The sequence below is a fragment of the Oryctolagus cuniculus genome, chromosome 2, assembly GCF_051225735.1.
Source record: "Oryctolagus cuniculus isolate XC-2025 breed Fujian yellow rabbit chromosome 2, ASM5122573v1, whole genome shotgun sequence".
Classification (NCBI taxonomy): Eukaryota; Metazoa; Chordata; class Mammalia; order Lagomorpha; family Leporidae; genus Oryctolagus; species Oryctolagus cuniculus.
The window spans coordinates 39,327,122-39,340,448 of NC_142868.1; the positions used below are offsets into that span (position 1 = coordinate 39,327,122).

The 13,327-nt window shown below is 35.8% G+C and overlaps 1 protein-coding gene across 1 annotated transcript in view; it reads right to left on the reverse strand.

Annotated features, from left to right (window-relative positions):
• GABRG1 (gamma-aminobutyric acid type A receptor subunit gamma1) overlaps window positions 1–13,327 on the reverse strand; it is an 84,352-nt gene that overhangs the window by 12,549 nt on the left and 58,476 nt on the right. The window contains exons 5-8 of the mRNA XM_051831322.3: window positions 8,552–8,634; window positions 5,747–5,884; window positions 5,505–5,657; window positions 36–247 (exon numbers count right to left, since the gene is read on the reverse strand). Of these exons, the coding sequence (XP_051687282.1) occupies window positions 36–247; window positions 5,505–5,657; window positions 5,747–5,884; window positions 8,552–8,634 (586 nt within the window). The remainder of the gene's footprint in view (window positions 1–35; window positions 248–5,504; window positions 5,658–5,746; window positions 5,885–8,551; window positions 8,635–13,327) is intronic.

Sequence of the window (13,327 nt, forward strand, 5' to 3'; positions counted from 1 at the left end):
TTGCTTTAAGAAATACTAGTGATATTTTAACATACCGAGGCCTTGTTTTTTAGCTTTTTTTCTCTAGTAGTCTTTGCTTTTCTGTTGCTGGTAAAATAATGCAAGGTTCCATATTCCATCAAAGCTGCAAAAACAAAAATGAAACAAACGGAAACAAAGAGATCCATCGCAGTCACATAAGAAACCTTTGGTAAAGATTTCCTGGCGATTGTACTCAGGGTTGTCATGGTCAGAACTGTAGTGATACCTAAGAAGAGAGAGAGAAAAAAACAAATACACTACTCTTGTTCTTCCAGCAGATTAAGCATTATTGTGAGCATATGTAAACAATTGAAGCAAAGTGATACGGTTTCTAGACCCATAAGAAAGAATCACCAGTTACTACAGCTGCATTATGCTGAACGTGTTCTTTATATCTGTGAGAATTTTAATTATTTTCAATTCTGTGGATTGCAAATTGATTTCCAATATCAACCCTTCCCTTCCTTCACAGTAATAACATAATCAATTTTAGCTGACGAATAGTTGTGTGGAAGAAATACTTTTGTTTGTTGCCTTCCCTGCAGGTGTCTGTGCCCATACGCAGACACACAAGGGGAACTAAGAACATAAGCAATGGCGAACAGACGCCATTAAAGAGAGGTGGTGGCCTTCTTTCCCTCCTCCTCATTACTTCCTGCTAGAATCCAATGGCCAGAACACTAACCACCATCTTAGACCATTAGACAATCCTTGGAATCAAAATCACCCACATGAGAGCAGAAAGATAGAAGACTGAATCCTTCGTACTGCATTTTTCCGTATCCAGTCGGACTACCAATCTCCAGACTTCAACTGGGGAAATGAATATTGTTCCTCCAACCAAAGCAATAGTGGTTTGATGTTTTCTGTCATACACAGTTCATTAACGAAAATTAATAAATTCATATCTGATGTCTTGATCTATGTTTTTTAACTCAAAGCGCGAGTAAAGACTACAGGCATAGTAGAATAGAAATCTATATTTTTAAGAATTCAGCATCTGTATTCAGGACATGCCCCAGAGCCGTATCTCTTTGTATCCTTGGACATGTCTGCCTGTCTTTACCAGTGACCTTCTTGTGATTCTTAGCAGTGTTCTTAGGTAGAGTGAGTCCTAGTTGTACATGCTGCATTTCTTCTAACCTCAATGGACTCAGTTCCCATTTGTTTTACCACTATAATGGCCACATGAGTAGAATTGTTTATTCTCAAAAAAGTACTAAATACAATGCAAAATGCTTTCAAATTTTTTCTAAAATCTGTACATCAACACCTATTATGAACAATAATATGAATAAAAAAGCCCTGCAGCAACAGGGTCTCTGTGGTATGGTGAAGCACTAGCCACCTCTTTCCACCAGGTCTCCACTGAAATCTTCTCTAACCATTCCTCTCATACTCCCTCACCTCAGCACTGACAAAAGTTAAAGATGACATGGATGTGATGGATTTGGGATTGTAGAAGCAAAGTCTCTGACTCTACCACCTCCAGCTTTGTCATCTTATAGAACTTTCTTAACTCCTCTCTGCCTGTCATTAAACAACTGACATAGGAATATCTTGCTTGATTCCTGTGATGAACAGATACAAAAGGCATTTAATTTACTTATTTGTTCTTAATGTGGATACTTAGGTTATTGATGCTAACATTTTAAAGCTATATTTTTCCTGTAAGTAGCACTTAGCTACAGTATACAGATATTTGTAAGAGGGGTCTTTTAAAAAGTTGATAGAAAATAAGTATTATGAAAAACTATGCATGCATTTCCAAAAAAACTGCATTAAAATAAGCTTATATTTTAATTCTACTTTTTCACAAACCCTCCTATGTTATCTTATGTATGTTCTTATCAAAATTCAATTTGAAATATTGTTTAAAATCCCTATAATTTTTTTTGACCCAAGGGTTATCTGAAAGGTCTTTTTCTTAATTTCCAAATTTGTCATTATTAGTTGTCACTTTTATTAACTTTTAATGGATTTCAGTTTTTCCTAGAAATACACTCTGAAAAATCTTAGTCTTTTGATTTATTGAGATCTTGGTTAATTTTGATTTTATTGAGATCTTGGTTAATACTCTCCATGAAGGTACAAATATTTTGTATTCTCAAGTTAGGTGTAGAGTTCTATAGTCATCATATAAGTCAATAAGTTGGTCATTTCATAAGCTTTTCTACATTTTTAAATGATTGTTATGCAGTTTTAACAATAAAAGAAGAAGGAGTATTAAAATCCTCAATTATGGTTGCAGGCTTGATACTTCTCCCATTATCACTGTTTCAATTATTTTAAAATAAGTATATATATATATAATAAATTAAAGGCTTCATATTTCGTAAATAATGAATAATTTTATTGAATGCATGTCTCTCTAAATTTTCTCAGTCTGCACACTTTTTTAAAAAATTAAATTATAGTATTTCCACAGTTATACAAAAATATATTTCCAAAGATATTCCTTCCACAATTATATTCCATTATTACTTTGAAAATCTTGAAACAAATATGTGGTTTTATTTTGTTATTAATAATTGTGTTAAATTTTATGTTAGTAACATGCTATTATGTTTCTGTTTTATGTGGAAACAAAAACTACAGTAGAACTTGGTTTTTGGTTACCTTTTCAAGTTAGTAGTTATTGTCATTGATTAGTTTGAGAAGAGCAGAGTCAATTTCATGAAAATATCTCTAGGTCCACAATAACAGGAAAACATTTGGGATGTTTAGAGAATCACAAAACATCTCAAAAAGCATAATTCTTTTCTCTATCGTTTCTCCTGCTTAAAATCCTACAATAGACTCCCAACACTTTTGGAATAAAATTCAATGTCCTTAAAATGACTCAGTAAGAGTGATATGATCTGACAACTGGCCACTTATTCAATCTCTTTTCTAATTTTTTTAATCAGCTTAACCACAACATTATCTTAACATCAGGGATAGTCTAGCAGATATTAAGAACCTGTGGTTCTCCCTGTTTGGTGTACCTTTCTACAAAATATCCACCAGCTCTTTAGATACTTAAGATCACTGCTCAAAAGTCGTCTCTTTGGAGAGATCTATGCATATGAAGTAACAAACACCATAAACATCTACCTACTCTCCTCTAACCACTCGTACCATTTCCTCTTCATTGCCTTTATCAGACTAAAATTTTAGTAGCTGCTTAATATTTGCACATCTCATGATTTCCCCACTAAACAAATTTTAACACCATGAACATTTCTTAATGTTGGTTCACTTGTTAACCCTGCAGCACCAAGAACAGTGCTTGTTCTATAGAAAATGTCTGACAAATGTTTGTTAAAATATACAAAATATACTTTAAAATTCTTGATTGTCTAACTATGTAGTATCTGAGATTGTAAGATATCTTCCACGGTTTTTCTCAAAGTTTATTTACTTATTTGAAAAGCAGTTCCTGTGAGAGAGAGAGAAAGAGAGAGAGAGGGAATCTTACAGTAAAATCTTGCTGTGCTTATCTTTGCAATTGGTATATGCTAATATTGAAAAAAGATAAATTCAAGCAAAAAAACAATTTCACAATTTTATGACACTACAGCAAATAGCTTTCTACAAACCCAATAACAGAAATAATCCATTCAAATTTTCTTTGGGGAAAAATATGCAAGTGAAAATAAGAATAAATAAAATATTTAAGGTATACTCACAGCAGCAAACCTACAGCCCAAAGTAATTCATGTGCCTTGAACATAAAATAATTTAAAATATTTTCAAAAAAAATTCTGAAGTATTAGTAGACTTTGTGCATGAGTTATATTAATATGTCCATTTAGTCTCCCAAAAAAACTATATTTCCAAGTATAGAGTTACATACTTCATGTTTGATCTTTGTTATTATGTGATATGGATTTTATTACATTTATTAAATGGAATTATTTACCATCTATCACAGAAACTACATAAAAACCTCCTTGTGGTTGAAAATAGAAATGATCTCAGCTTCCTTTATTTTTATAAGATGCAATTATCAGCAGTGTGACCTGTGTCTTACATTGATTTTAAGGATGAATCAATTGATTAGCAAGTTTTCTTTGTATATCAACATAAGAATGAAGATTATAATTTGTTAAACAAATGTGCATTAATTAGCCAGTTATTTTCTTATATCATTTGATTACTGCAATAGATCACTAGAGAAAGAGAGCAAAAATCTATTATATCAAACATGAATTATAAATTAACCTTTTAATCAATAGGATTGTACAAGCAATTCTCAAATATTCACAGGCCAATTATATATTTTATAGATAACAAAACCTATGGAATAGGGCTGGTGCTGTGGTGTGGTGGGTAAAGTTGCCACCTGCAGTGCTGGCATCCCATATGGGCACTGGTTCAAGTCACAGCTGCTCCACTTCCTATCTTGTTCCCTGATTATGTTCCTGGGAAAGCAGCAAAAGATGATCCAAGTCCTTGGGCCCCTGAACCCACGTGGGAGACCTGGAAGAAACTCCTGCGTTATGGCTTCGGATCAGCCCAACTCCGGCCATTGCAACCATTTGGGGAATGAACCAGTGGATGGAAGATCTCTCTCTCTCTCTCTCTCTCTCTCTCTGCCTCTATGTAACTCTGCATTTCAAATAAATAAAACAAATCTTTAAAAATGAAATCCCATGGAGCTTCTTATTCTTTGCAATTATCAGTCCTTTAGAAAAGTTGACTGTTCATTTGCAGTTATGAGTCAGGATTGCAAAGCCATGCAACCAGACACTAGTAAACTAATGCTGATTATGAGTGATTTAGCTAAAGTAAAATACTGATTAAAAGATATTGAAAATTTGGGGACCAGCTTTGTGTCATAGCAGGTTAAGCTGCCACCTGCCATACTGGCATCCGTATGAGTGCCAGTGCCAAACCCAGCTGCTCTGCTTCTGATCCAGTTCCCTGTTAATGCACCTGGGAAGGCAGCAGAAGATGGTCCAAATACTTGAGTGCCTACTACTCAAAGGGGAGACACAGCTGGAGTTCCTGGCACCTGGCTTCAGCCTGTCCCAGCCTTCATTTTCATGGCCATTTGGAGAGTGAACCAGCAGATGGAAAATCTTTTGCTGTCTGTCTCCTCTTCACATCTCCCCCCAACCTCCATAACCCTGCCTGATAAATGAATAATAAAATAAATCTCAAACAAAGAAAAAGAAAATATTGATCCAAATACAATTCAGGGACTATGTTGATTTTAACGTATTAATTTTCACTGTGCACCTATGCTTCCCTTGATCTGTGTTAGCAGGAGAAATAAGGAATTTTCTAAAATGTCAATTTCTTTGTAATTCTATATTTCTCACTCTTTTATATATATATATATTCATTTCAAAATGGTATTGTACTAAAGTTCCTATCCATTTTTATCTGATTGCAGCCTAGGGAAATAACTCTAATAAGGGTGACTACAAACTTTGATCACAGTAAAATGCATTTAAATATCCTTTAATACTATAGCATAGCATTGCATATCATACCCAGTGATGTTCTTGCAGGCACTGCATCTTTATTGATCCAAAAAGACACCCAAGAAAGAACAACTGTCAGAATGCATGGAATGTAGGTCTGAATAGTGAAATATCCCATCCGCCTGCTCAGGTCAAAAAAAATTGTCATGATAACATAATCCCCTGGAAGAAAAAACATATGTTTTATTCTGGTTATAAAATATACAAAAACATATGCTAGTATCATTCATTGCTTCCTTGTTTTGTCTTACCAGAGATTGTGTGTGAGATTTCAGTTGAGTTCCGTAACCCTACAAATGCAAATTGATATAATCGCCAGTATTTAGGATCAGCCACTTCCACAGAGGGTTTTTTCCACTTATATTCAATTTCATTTTTAGGATATCCATCTAGAGAAGAAATTAAAATAAAAAGTGTCTAGCTAGAAAGTTTCATTATAAGGCACAAAAATATAGAAGGCCCTGCATAAACTATATATCCATAATATAAAGCATAGTCATATCACAGTTATTTTACCTTGATAGGCTGATTTCAGAGGCAACTTTATTTTAGCATATAGTGACTGTATGTGTATTGAGGGTAGAGGACACTACTTCATGTGACCCCAAATGTCTAGTCTTTTGTAACCCAGCATCATGTACAGATTATGTTTTTTTGTTTTTTGTTGTTGTTGTTGTTGTTGACAGGCAGAGTGGACAGTAAGAGAGACAGAGAGAAAGGTCTTCCTTTGCCATTGGTTCACCCTCCAATGGCCGCTGCAGCCAGCGCGCTGCGGCCAGCACACTGCACTGATCCGAAGGCAGGAGCCAGGTACTTATCCTGGTCTCCCATGGGGTGCAGGACCCAAGGACTTGGGCCATCCTCCACTGCACTCCCTGGCCACAGCAGAGAGCTGGCCTGGAAGAGGGGCAACCAGGACAGAATCCGGCGCCCTGACCAGGACTAGAACCCGGTGTGCCGGCGCCGCAAGGCGGAGGATTAGCCTAGTGAACTGCGGCACCGGCCCAGATTATGTTCTATTAGGCTTCTACCCCACAAGGCTGTCAAAGCCACAAGTTAAAGTTACCATTTTGCAAATATTCTGAGGTCATAATCGGCTGCAAATCTGATTCACAGGCTTTTAACTTTTTATGTGAAATTTTGTGGTTGAAAATTCCTTCTTGTTTGTGATCATTTATCTTTCTCTGAGAGTATTTTAGTAGCAAAGCATAAAGATTGCTCTATCATATTATGGAAGCTGAGCTCACTAGTCAACTTTAGAAATTTCCAAAACAATGTATCAAGTTGAACTAAGATCTCTTTTCTGCAACAGAACTAGTTAGTTATCTGTGTTGACCCATTTAAGAATCTATTTCCCTCTCTTTTTTCTCCATCTTTTTTCTTTTACTCTCTAGATCTCTACCCACCTAGTTCTTATTCCTTGCAACTACAGAGGCTGTAGTCATCATTTATAGGAGAGTCAGAACAACAAACACAGCTAGTTATATATGTAGCCATTGTGAATCTCATGATACTGACTTATAAACTTGAGAGTGCAACAAAATCTTGCATACATATTTTGTGAAACAGGCTTAATTCTCTACCGTACTCTTAGAATACCAGAAAAATGAACAATGATTGTCGCAGGTACTCAAATGTACTCACAAAGCAGATTATAACAATGTCACAAGAATTAAGAGTGGCAGTCAGAAGTATAATAACTGCTACTTTATCCTATTTTCATATCAACTATTCTTCCTGGTTTCCTATTAATTAATTTTTGTAATTTGTTTTATTCTTTGATATGTTAATTTTAAAACTCCTAACACAGTGATATATGAGATATTAATATAAAAGAATATTTTAGTGCTGGTGTTGTGTCATTGTGTCTAAAGCTATCCCTGCAATGCCAGAAACCCATATGGGAATGGGTTTGAGTTCCAGCTGTTTCACTCCCCATCCAACTCCCTGCTGGTCTCCTGGGAAAAACAGTGGAGGATGGGCCAGGTCCTTGGGCCTCTGGCACCCACACTGTAGATCAAGACAAGCTTCTGGCTCTTGGCTCCGGTCTGGTCCATCTCTGGTCCTTACCACCATTTGGGGAGTGAAGCAGTGGATGGAAGACCTCTGTGTGTGTGTGTCTCCCTTTCCCTCTGTAACTCTGACTTTCAAATAAATACACAAATAAAGGATGTTTTAATGAGAAAAATCATTAAGAAAATTCAATAAAATAATTAATAAATTGAAATCACAAATATATGGGAATTTAGCAAGTGAAGAACTATGGTAAATTACAAATAAGTAATTAAGAATGGACTCTATGATAAAGTAGAATTTTGAGAGTAAAACAGCAGTAGATAATTTGCAAATATAAGGAAAAATTTAAATATCATTTTATATGTTTGTAAGACTTTCTTAATTAGGTTTATAGAAAAATATTTTACAAAAATATATGAGGACTAATGTATTAATAAAGATAAAATGTAATTAATACTACTACAAAAAGACTATAACTCTTTCCTTGAAAGAAAGCATTTGGGTTTGTACTCAAACTGTTTAGCTCTAACCACTTTTCTTTTGTTGCTTTTTATAATTAAATAAACTTATTTCTACCTTGCCTTTTCTGACTCGTTAAGTCTTCTCAAATATGTGATATTCATGTAGTAAATAGTTTCCACTCAATAAATATTTGAAACATTTTATAATCCAATGTAATGAAGTTAAATCATACTTTTAGAAAAATGGATATTATTTGAATCAACTTTTTATTCTTGCTTATGTAAAAGCATTTGACTATAATTTTTTCTTCAGTAGTCTACTTATTCAAAAACAACAGAACATTTGAAAAAGACAAAACTTATGCAGAATTATTTAATAAAACATGTATTCACACCATATGTATTGCCACTTCTAAAAGTAAGAAGCAAATTCATTATTTGTAATTACTTTATCCTTTTATCTGAGACAGTTGAATACAATCTACAGTTTTGAAAACTGTATTCTATCTTATTTTCTATTTAAAATAAAGATAATTGGAAGCTAAAATTCTATGAAATTATGAATTATTTATCACTTACAGCTTGAAAATTCAAGTGGACAGGAATGTTCATCCATAGGAAAGTTATGAAGCTGAAGGTAACATTCTGCATTAATTGTCAACCTAGTTAGAAAAACAAATAAGTATTAAAGATAAAGATTTTAAGCATTAAAATATTTTTGTCTAATTTATTTAAAGGGTTTTATTTATTTATTTGAAAGCCCGAGTGACATAAAACAAGGGGGGGACATAGAGAGAGAGAGAAAGAGAGAGAGATCTTTAATCCACAACTGGTTTAAAACCTAAATGCCTGCAATAGCCAGGAGTAGATCAGATCAAGGTTTTTATCCAGGAAGTCTATCCAGGACTCTCATGAGGATGGCAGGAACACAAATACTTGCACCATCATTTGTTGCCTTTTCAGGCATATTAGCAGGAAGTTAATTTGGAAGTACGCAATAGCTGATTCTCTAATAAGACACAATGATATGTGTGATATGGTCATCCCAACCAGGGGTATAACGCACTGTGTCACAATGCCCAACCTTCTTATTTAGTTTGGAAATGTGATTTTGTTCTATAATAAAGGACTAATATATAATATTAGAATATGGTAATACTCCTAAAGTCTCAAGGTCTGAAATGATACTATTATAATAGTCATAAATGAGGAAGAAAATTCTAATTTTTCTTCACCAGCAATTTAAGTTGCTTTGTATACAGTTCCATAATAACCCTATACTTACATGGAAATTATTAACTAATTAATTTATTGATTTGAAAGTCAGATATAAAGACAGAGAGATGAATGGAAAAGGAGAGATCTTCTATCCACTGGATCACCCTTCAAAATGCTCCAATATCCAGAAACTCAATTTGTATCTTCCACATGAGTGGCAGGAACCTAGGTACTTGATCCATCACCTGCTGCCTCCTGGGGTGCACATTAAAAGGAAGCTAGATTCTGGGATGCAGGCATCCTGAGTGCTATGAAAGTGCTGCACTAAACATTCACCCCCTACATTTGCATTTTAAGCTCATACTTCAGGATCTCAGCAAACTTATACATGCACACATGAGCACACATACAAGATTAACAATGTATGGATGGTCAAGTATGGTTATTTTTTCTTATCCTTATACATCTTTCCATTATGAATGATTCTTAAAAAGCAGGTATGTCCAAGGAAATTAGTTAATAAAGTTAACCATGGGCATTTATACTTTCATGGAAATGTTTCACATCACTTTTGAAAATCCAAGCATTATAAAATATAACCAGATGGATTCATACAGAAAACCTGGCAACTGGCAGAATAGGAGAAAATATATGCAAACTATGCAACTGATAAAGGGTTAGCATCCAGAATCTATAAAGAGCTCAAGAAATTCATCAACAACAAAACAAACAATCTGATGAAGAAATGGGCAAAGGATCTGAACAGGCATTTTTTAAGAGAGGAAATTCAAATGGCTAACAGACACTGGAGAAAATGCTCAAAATCACTAGCCATAAGGAAAACGCAAATCTAATCAAAAGCACAATGAGGTTTCACCTCACTCCAGTTAGAATGGCTCTGATACAGAAATCAACAAGTGACAGATGCTGGAGAGGATGTGGGGATAAAGTTACTCTGGTCCACTGTGTGTTGGTAGGAATGTACTCGTGTAGTCACTGTGGAAAACAGTATTGGAGATACCTCAGAAACCTGAATATAGATATATGATCTAGCCATCCTACTCCTGGGAATTTAACCAAATCAAAAGATATCAGCATGTGAAAGGGTTATCTGTACCCCCATGTACATTGCTTCACAATTCACAACAGCTACATTGTGGAATCAAACCAGATGTTCATCAGCTGTTGACTGGACAAAGAAATTATGGTATATGCATTATGGAATACTACTCAGCTATAAAAAGGAAATGAAATCCTGTCTTTTGAAACAATAAGGACACAACTAGAAACCATTATACCTAGTGAAATAAGCCAGTTTCCAAAAGACAGATATCATATCTTTTCCCTGATCCAATGTAACTAATACAGTACCTGAAATGTAATGTATTGGATTGAAATAGACATTTTGAGATTGATGATTGTTTATAACCCTTTTATCTTTTGATGAGGAACAGTATTGAAAGTTTTTACTTAAGAGTATTGTTAACTATACAATTCTTAAGTAGACTGAAAAAAGATTGTTGTAAAAACTTAGAGTAAGAAAGCGAGAGGGAGGGAGCCTAGGTGGGAGGAAGGGTTGGGTAGGAAGTGCCTCTATGTTCCTAAATCTATATATATGAAAACTTGCAATGGAAAAAATATTTGCGAACTATGCAACCAATAAAGGATTAAAAACCAGAATCTACAAAGAGATCAAGAAAATCCACAACAAAACAAACAACCTACTTAAGAGTTGGGCCAAGGACCTCAATAGACATTTTGCAAAAGAGGAAATCCAAATGGCCAACAGACACAGGAAAAAATGTTCAGGATCACTAGCCATCAGGGAAATGCAAATCAAAACCACAATGAGGTTTCACCTCACCCCAGTTAGTGGCTTACATACAGAAATCTACCAACAATAGATGCTGGAGAGGATGTGGGGAAAAAGGGACACTAACCCACTGTTGGTGGGAATGCAAACTGGTAAAGCCACTATGGAAGTCAGTTTAGAGAGTCCTCAAAAACCTGAATACAACCCAGCCATCCCACTCCTTGGAATTTACCCAAAGGAAATTAAATGTGCAAATAAAAGAGCTGTCTTCACCTATATGTTTATTGCAGCTCAATTCACAATAGCTAAGACCTGGAATCAATCTAAATGCCCATCAACAGTAGACTTGGTAAAGAAATTATGGGATATGTACTGTATAGAATACTATAGAGCAGTAAAAATAAAACACACAAGAATGAAATCCGGTCATTTGCAACAAGATGGAGGAATCTGGAAAACATCATGCTGAGTGAAATAAGCCAGTCCCAAAGGGACAAATATCGTATGTTCTCCCTGATCAGTGCAAATAACTGTGCACCAAAAAGGAAACCTGTTGAAGTAAAATGGATGCTATGAGAAACAATGACTTGATCAGCCCTTGTCCTGACTGTTGAGGAACAACTTACTACTTTATTCCTTTAAGTATTTTTTTTGTTCTACTTAATACCATTGCTTGAACTTTTTAATTAACACACAATTATTCTTAGGTGTTTAAATTTAATTGAAAAGTGATCCCTGTTAAATATAAGAGTGGGAATAAGAGAGGGAGGAGATGTCCAGTTTGGCACATGCTCAATTGGACTTACCCATAATGGGAGAGTTAGAAACGTGCCAGGGGACTCTAATTCAATCCCATCAAGGTGGCATGTACCAATGCCATCTCACTATTCAAAGTGATCCGTTTCAGTTCATAATTGATCATAATGATAGGAATAAGTGTCAAAGGGATCACATAAACAAGACCAGTTTCTTCTAATACTAACTGATAGAATTAAAAAGGAGAGAATGTTCCATCATGAGAAGCAGGATACACAGCAGACTCATAGAATGGCAAATGTCCTAAACAGCACTCTGGCCTCAGAATCAGCCCTTAAGGCATTCGGATCAGGCTAAAAAGCCCATGAGAGTATTTCAGGCATGGAAAGCCATGACACTCTGGCAAAAACAAAACAAAACAAAACAAAAACCTAAATGAAATATCTCTGCGAGTGAGATCCCAGTGGAAAGAACAGGCCATCAAAGAAGGAGGTACCTTTCTCTGAAGAGAGGAGAGAACTTCCACTTTGACTATGACCTCGTCTAACTAACATCAGAGTTGGCAAACTCAAAAGGCTTCCATAGCCTTGGAAACCCATGACAAGAGCCTAGGGTAATTACTGATGCCATAAACAAGAGTGTCAATTGTTAAATCAACAACAGGAGTCACTGTGCACTTACTCCCAATGTAGGATCTCTGTCCTTACTGTGTTGTACTATGTGAATTAACAATATAACTAGTACTCAAACAGTACTTTATACTTTGTGTATCTGTGTGGGTGCAAACTGTTGAAATCTTTACTTATTATATACCAAATTGATCTTCTGTATATAATGATAATTGAAAATGAATCTTGATGAAGAATGGGATGGGAGAGGAAGTGGGAGATGGGATGGTTGTGGGTGGGAGGGTGGTTATGGGGGTAAAAAAAAACACTATATTCCAAAAGTTGTACTCTGGAAATTTATATCTATTAAATAAAAGTTAAAAAAAAGAAAAAAACTTGCATAAATTAAATAAAATTTAAAAAAAGAAAAAGGAAAATTTATGAGCTGATCAAATGTTAGTACTGAAAGTAAATCAGAGGCCAGCGCCGTGGCTCAATAGGCTAATCCTCCACCTTGCGGCGCCGGCACACCGGGTTCTAGTCCCAGTCGGGGCGCCGGATTCTGTCCCAGTTGCCCCTCTTCCAGGCCAGCTCTCTGCTGTGGCCCGGGAGTGCAGTGGAGGATGGCCCAAGTGCTTGAGCCCTGCACCCCATGGGAGACCAGGATAAGTACCTGGCTCCTGCCATCGGATCAGCGTGGTGCTCTGGCCGCAACCCACCAACCGCGGCGGCTATTGGAGGGTGAACCAATGGCAAAGGAAGACCTTTCTCTCTGTCTCTCTCTCTCTCTCACTGTCCACTCTGCCTGTCAAAAAAAAAAAAAAAGTAAATTAGAGAACTACAAATTAAAAAATAAATAACTGGGGCTGGCACTGTGCTGCAATGGGTTAACGTCCTGGCCTGAAGCGCCACATCCCATGTAGGCACCGGTTCTAGTCTCGGCTGCTCCTCTTCCCATCT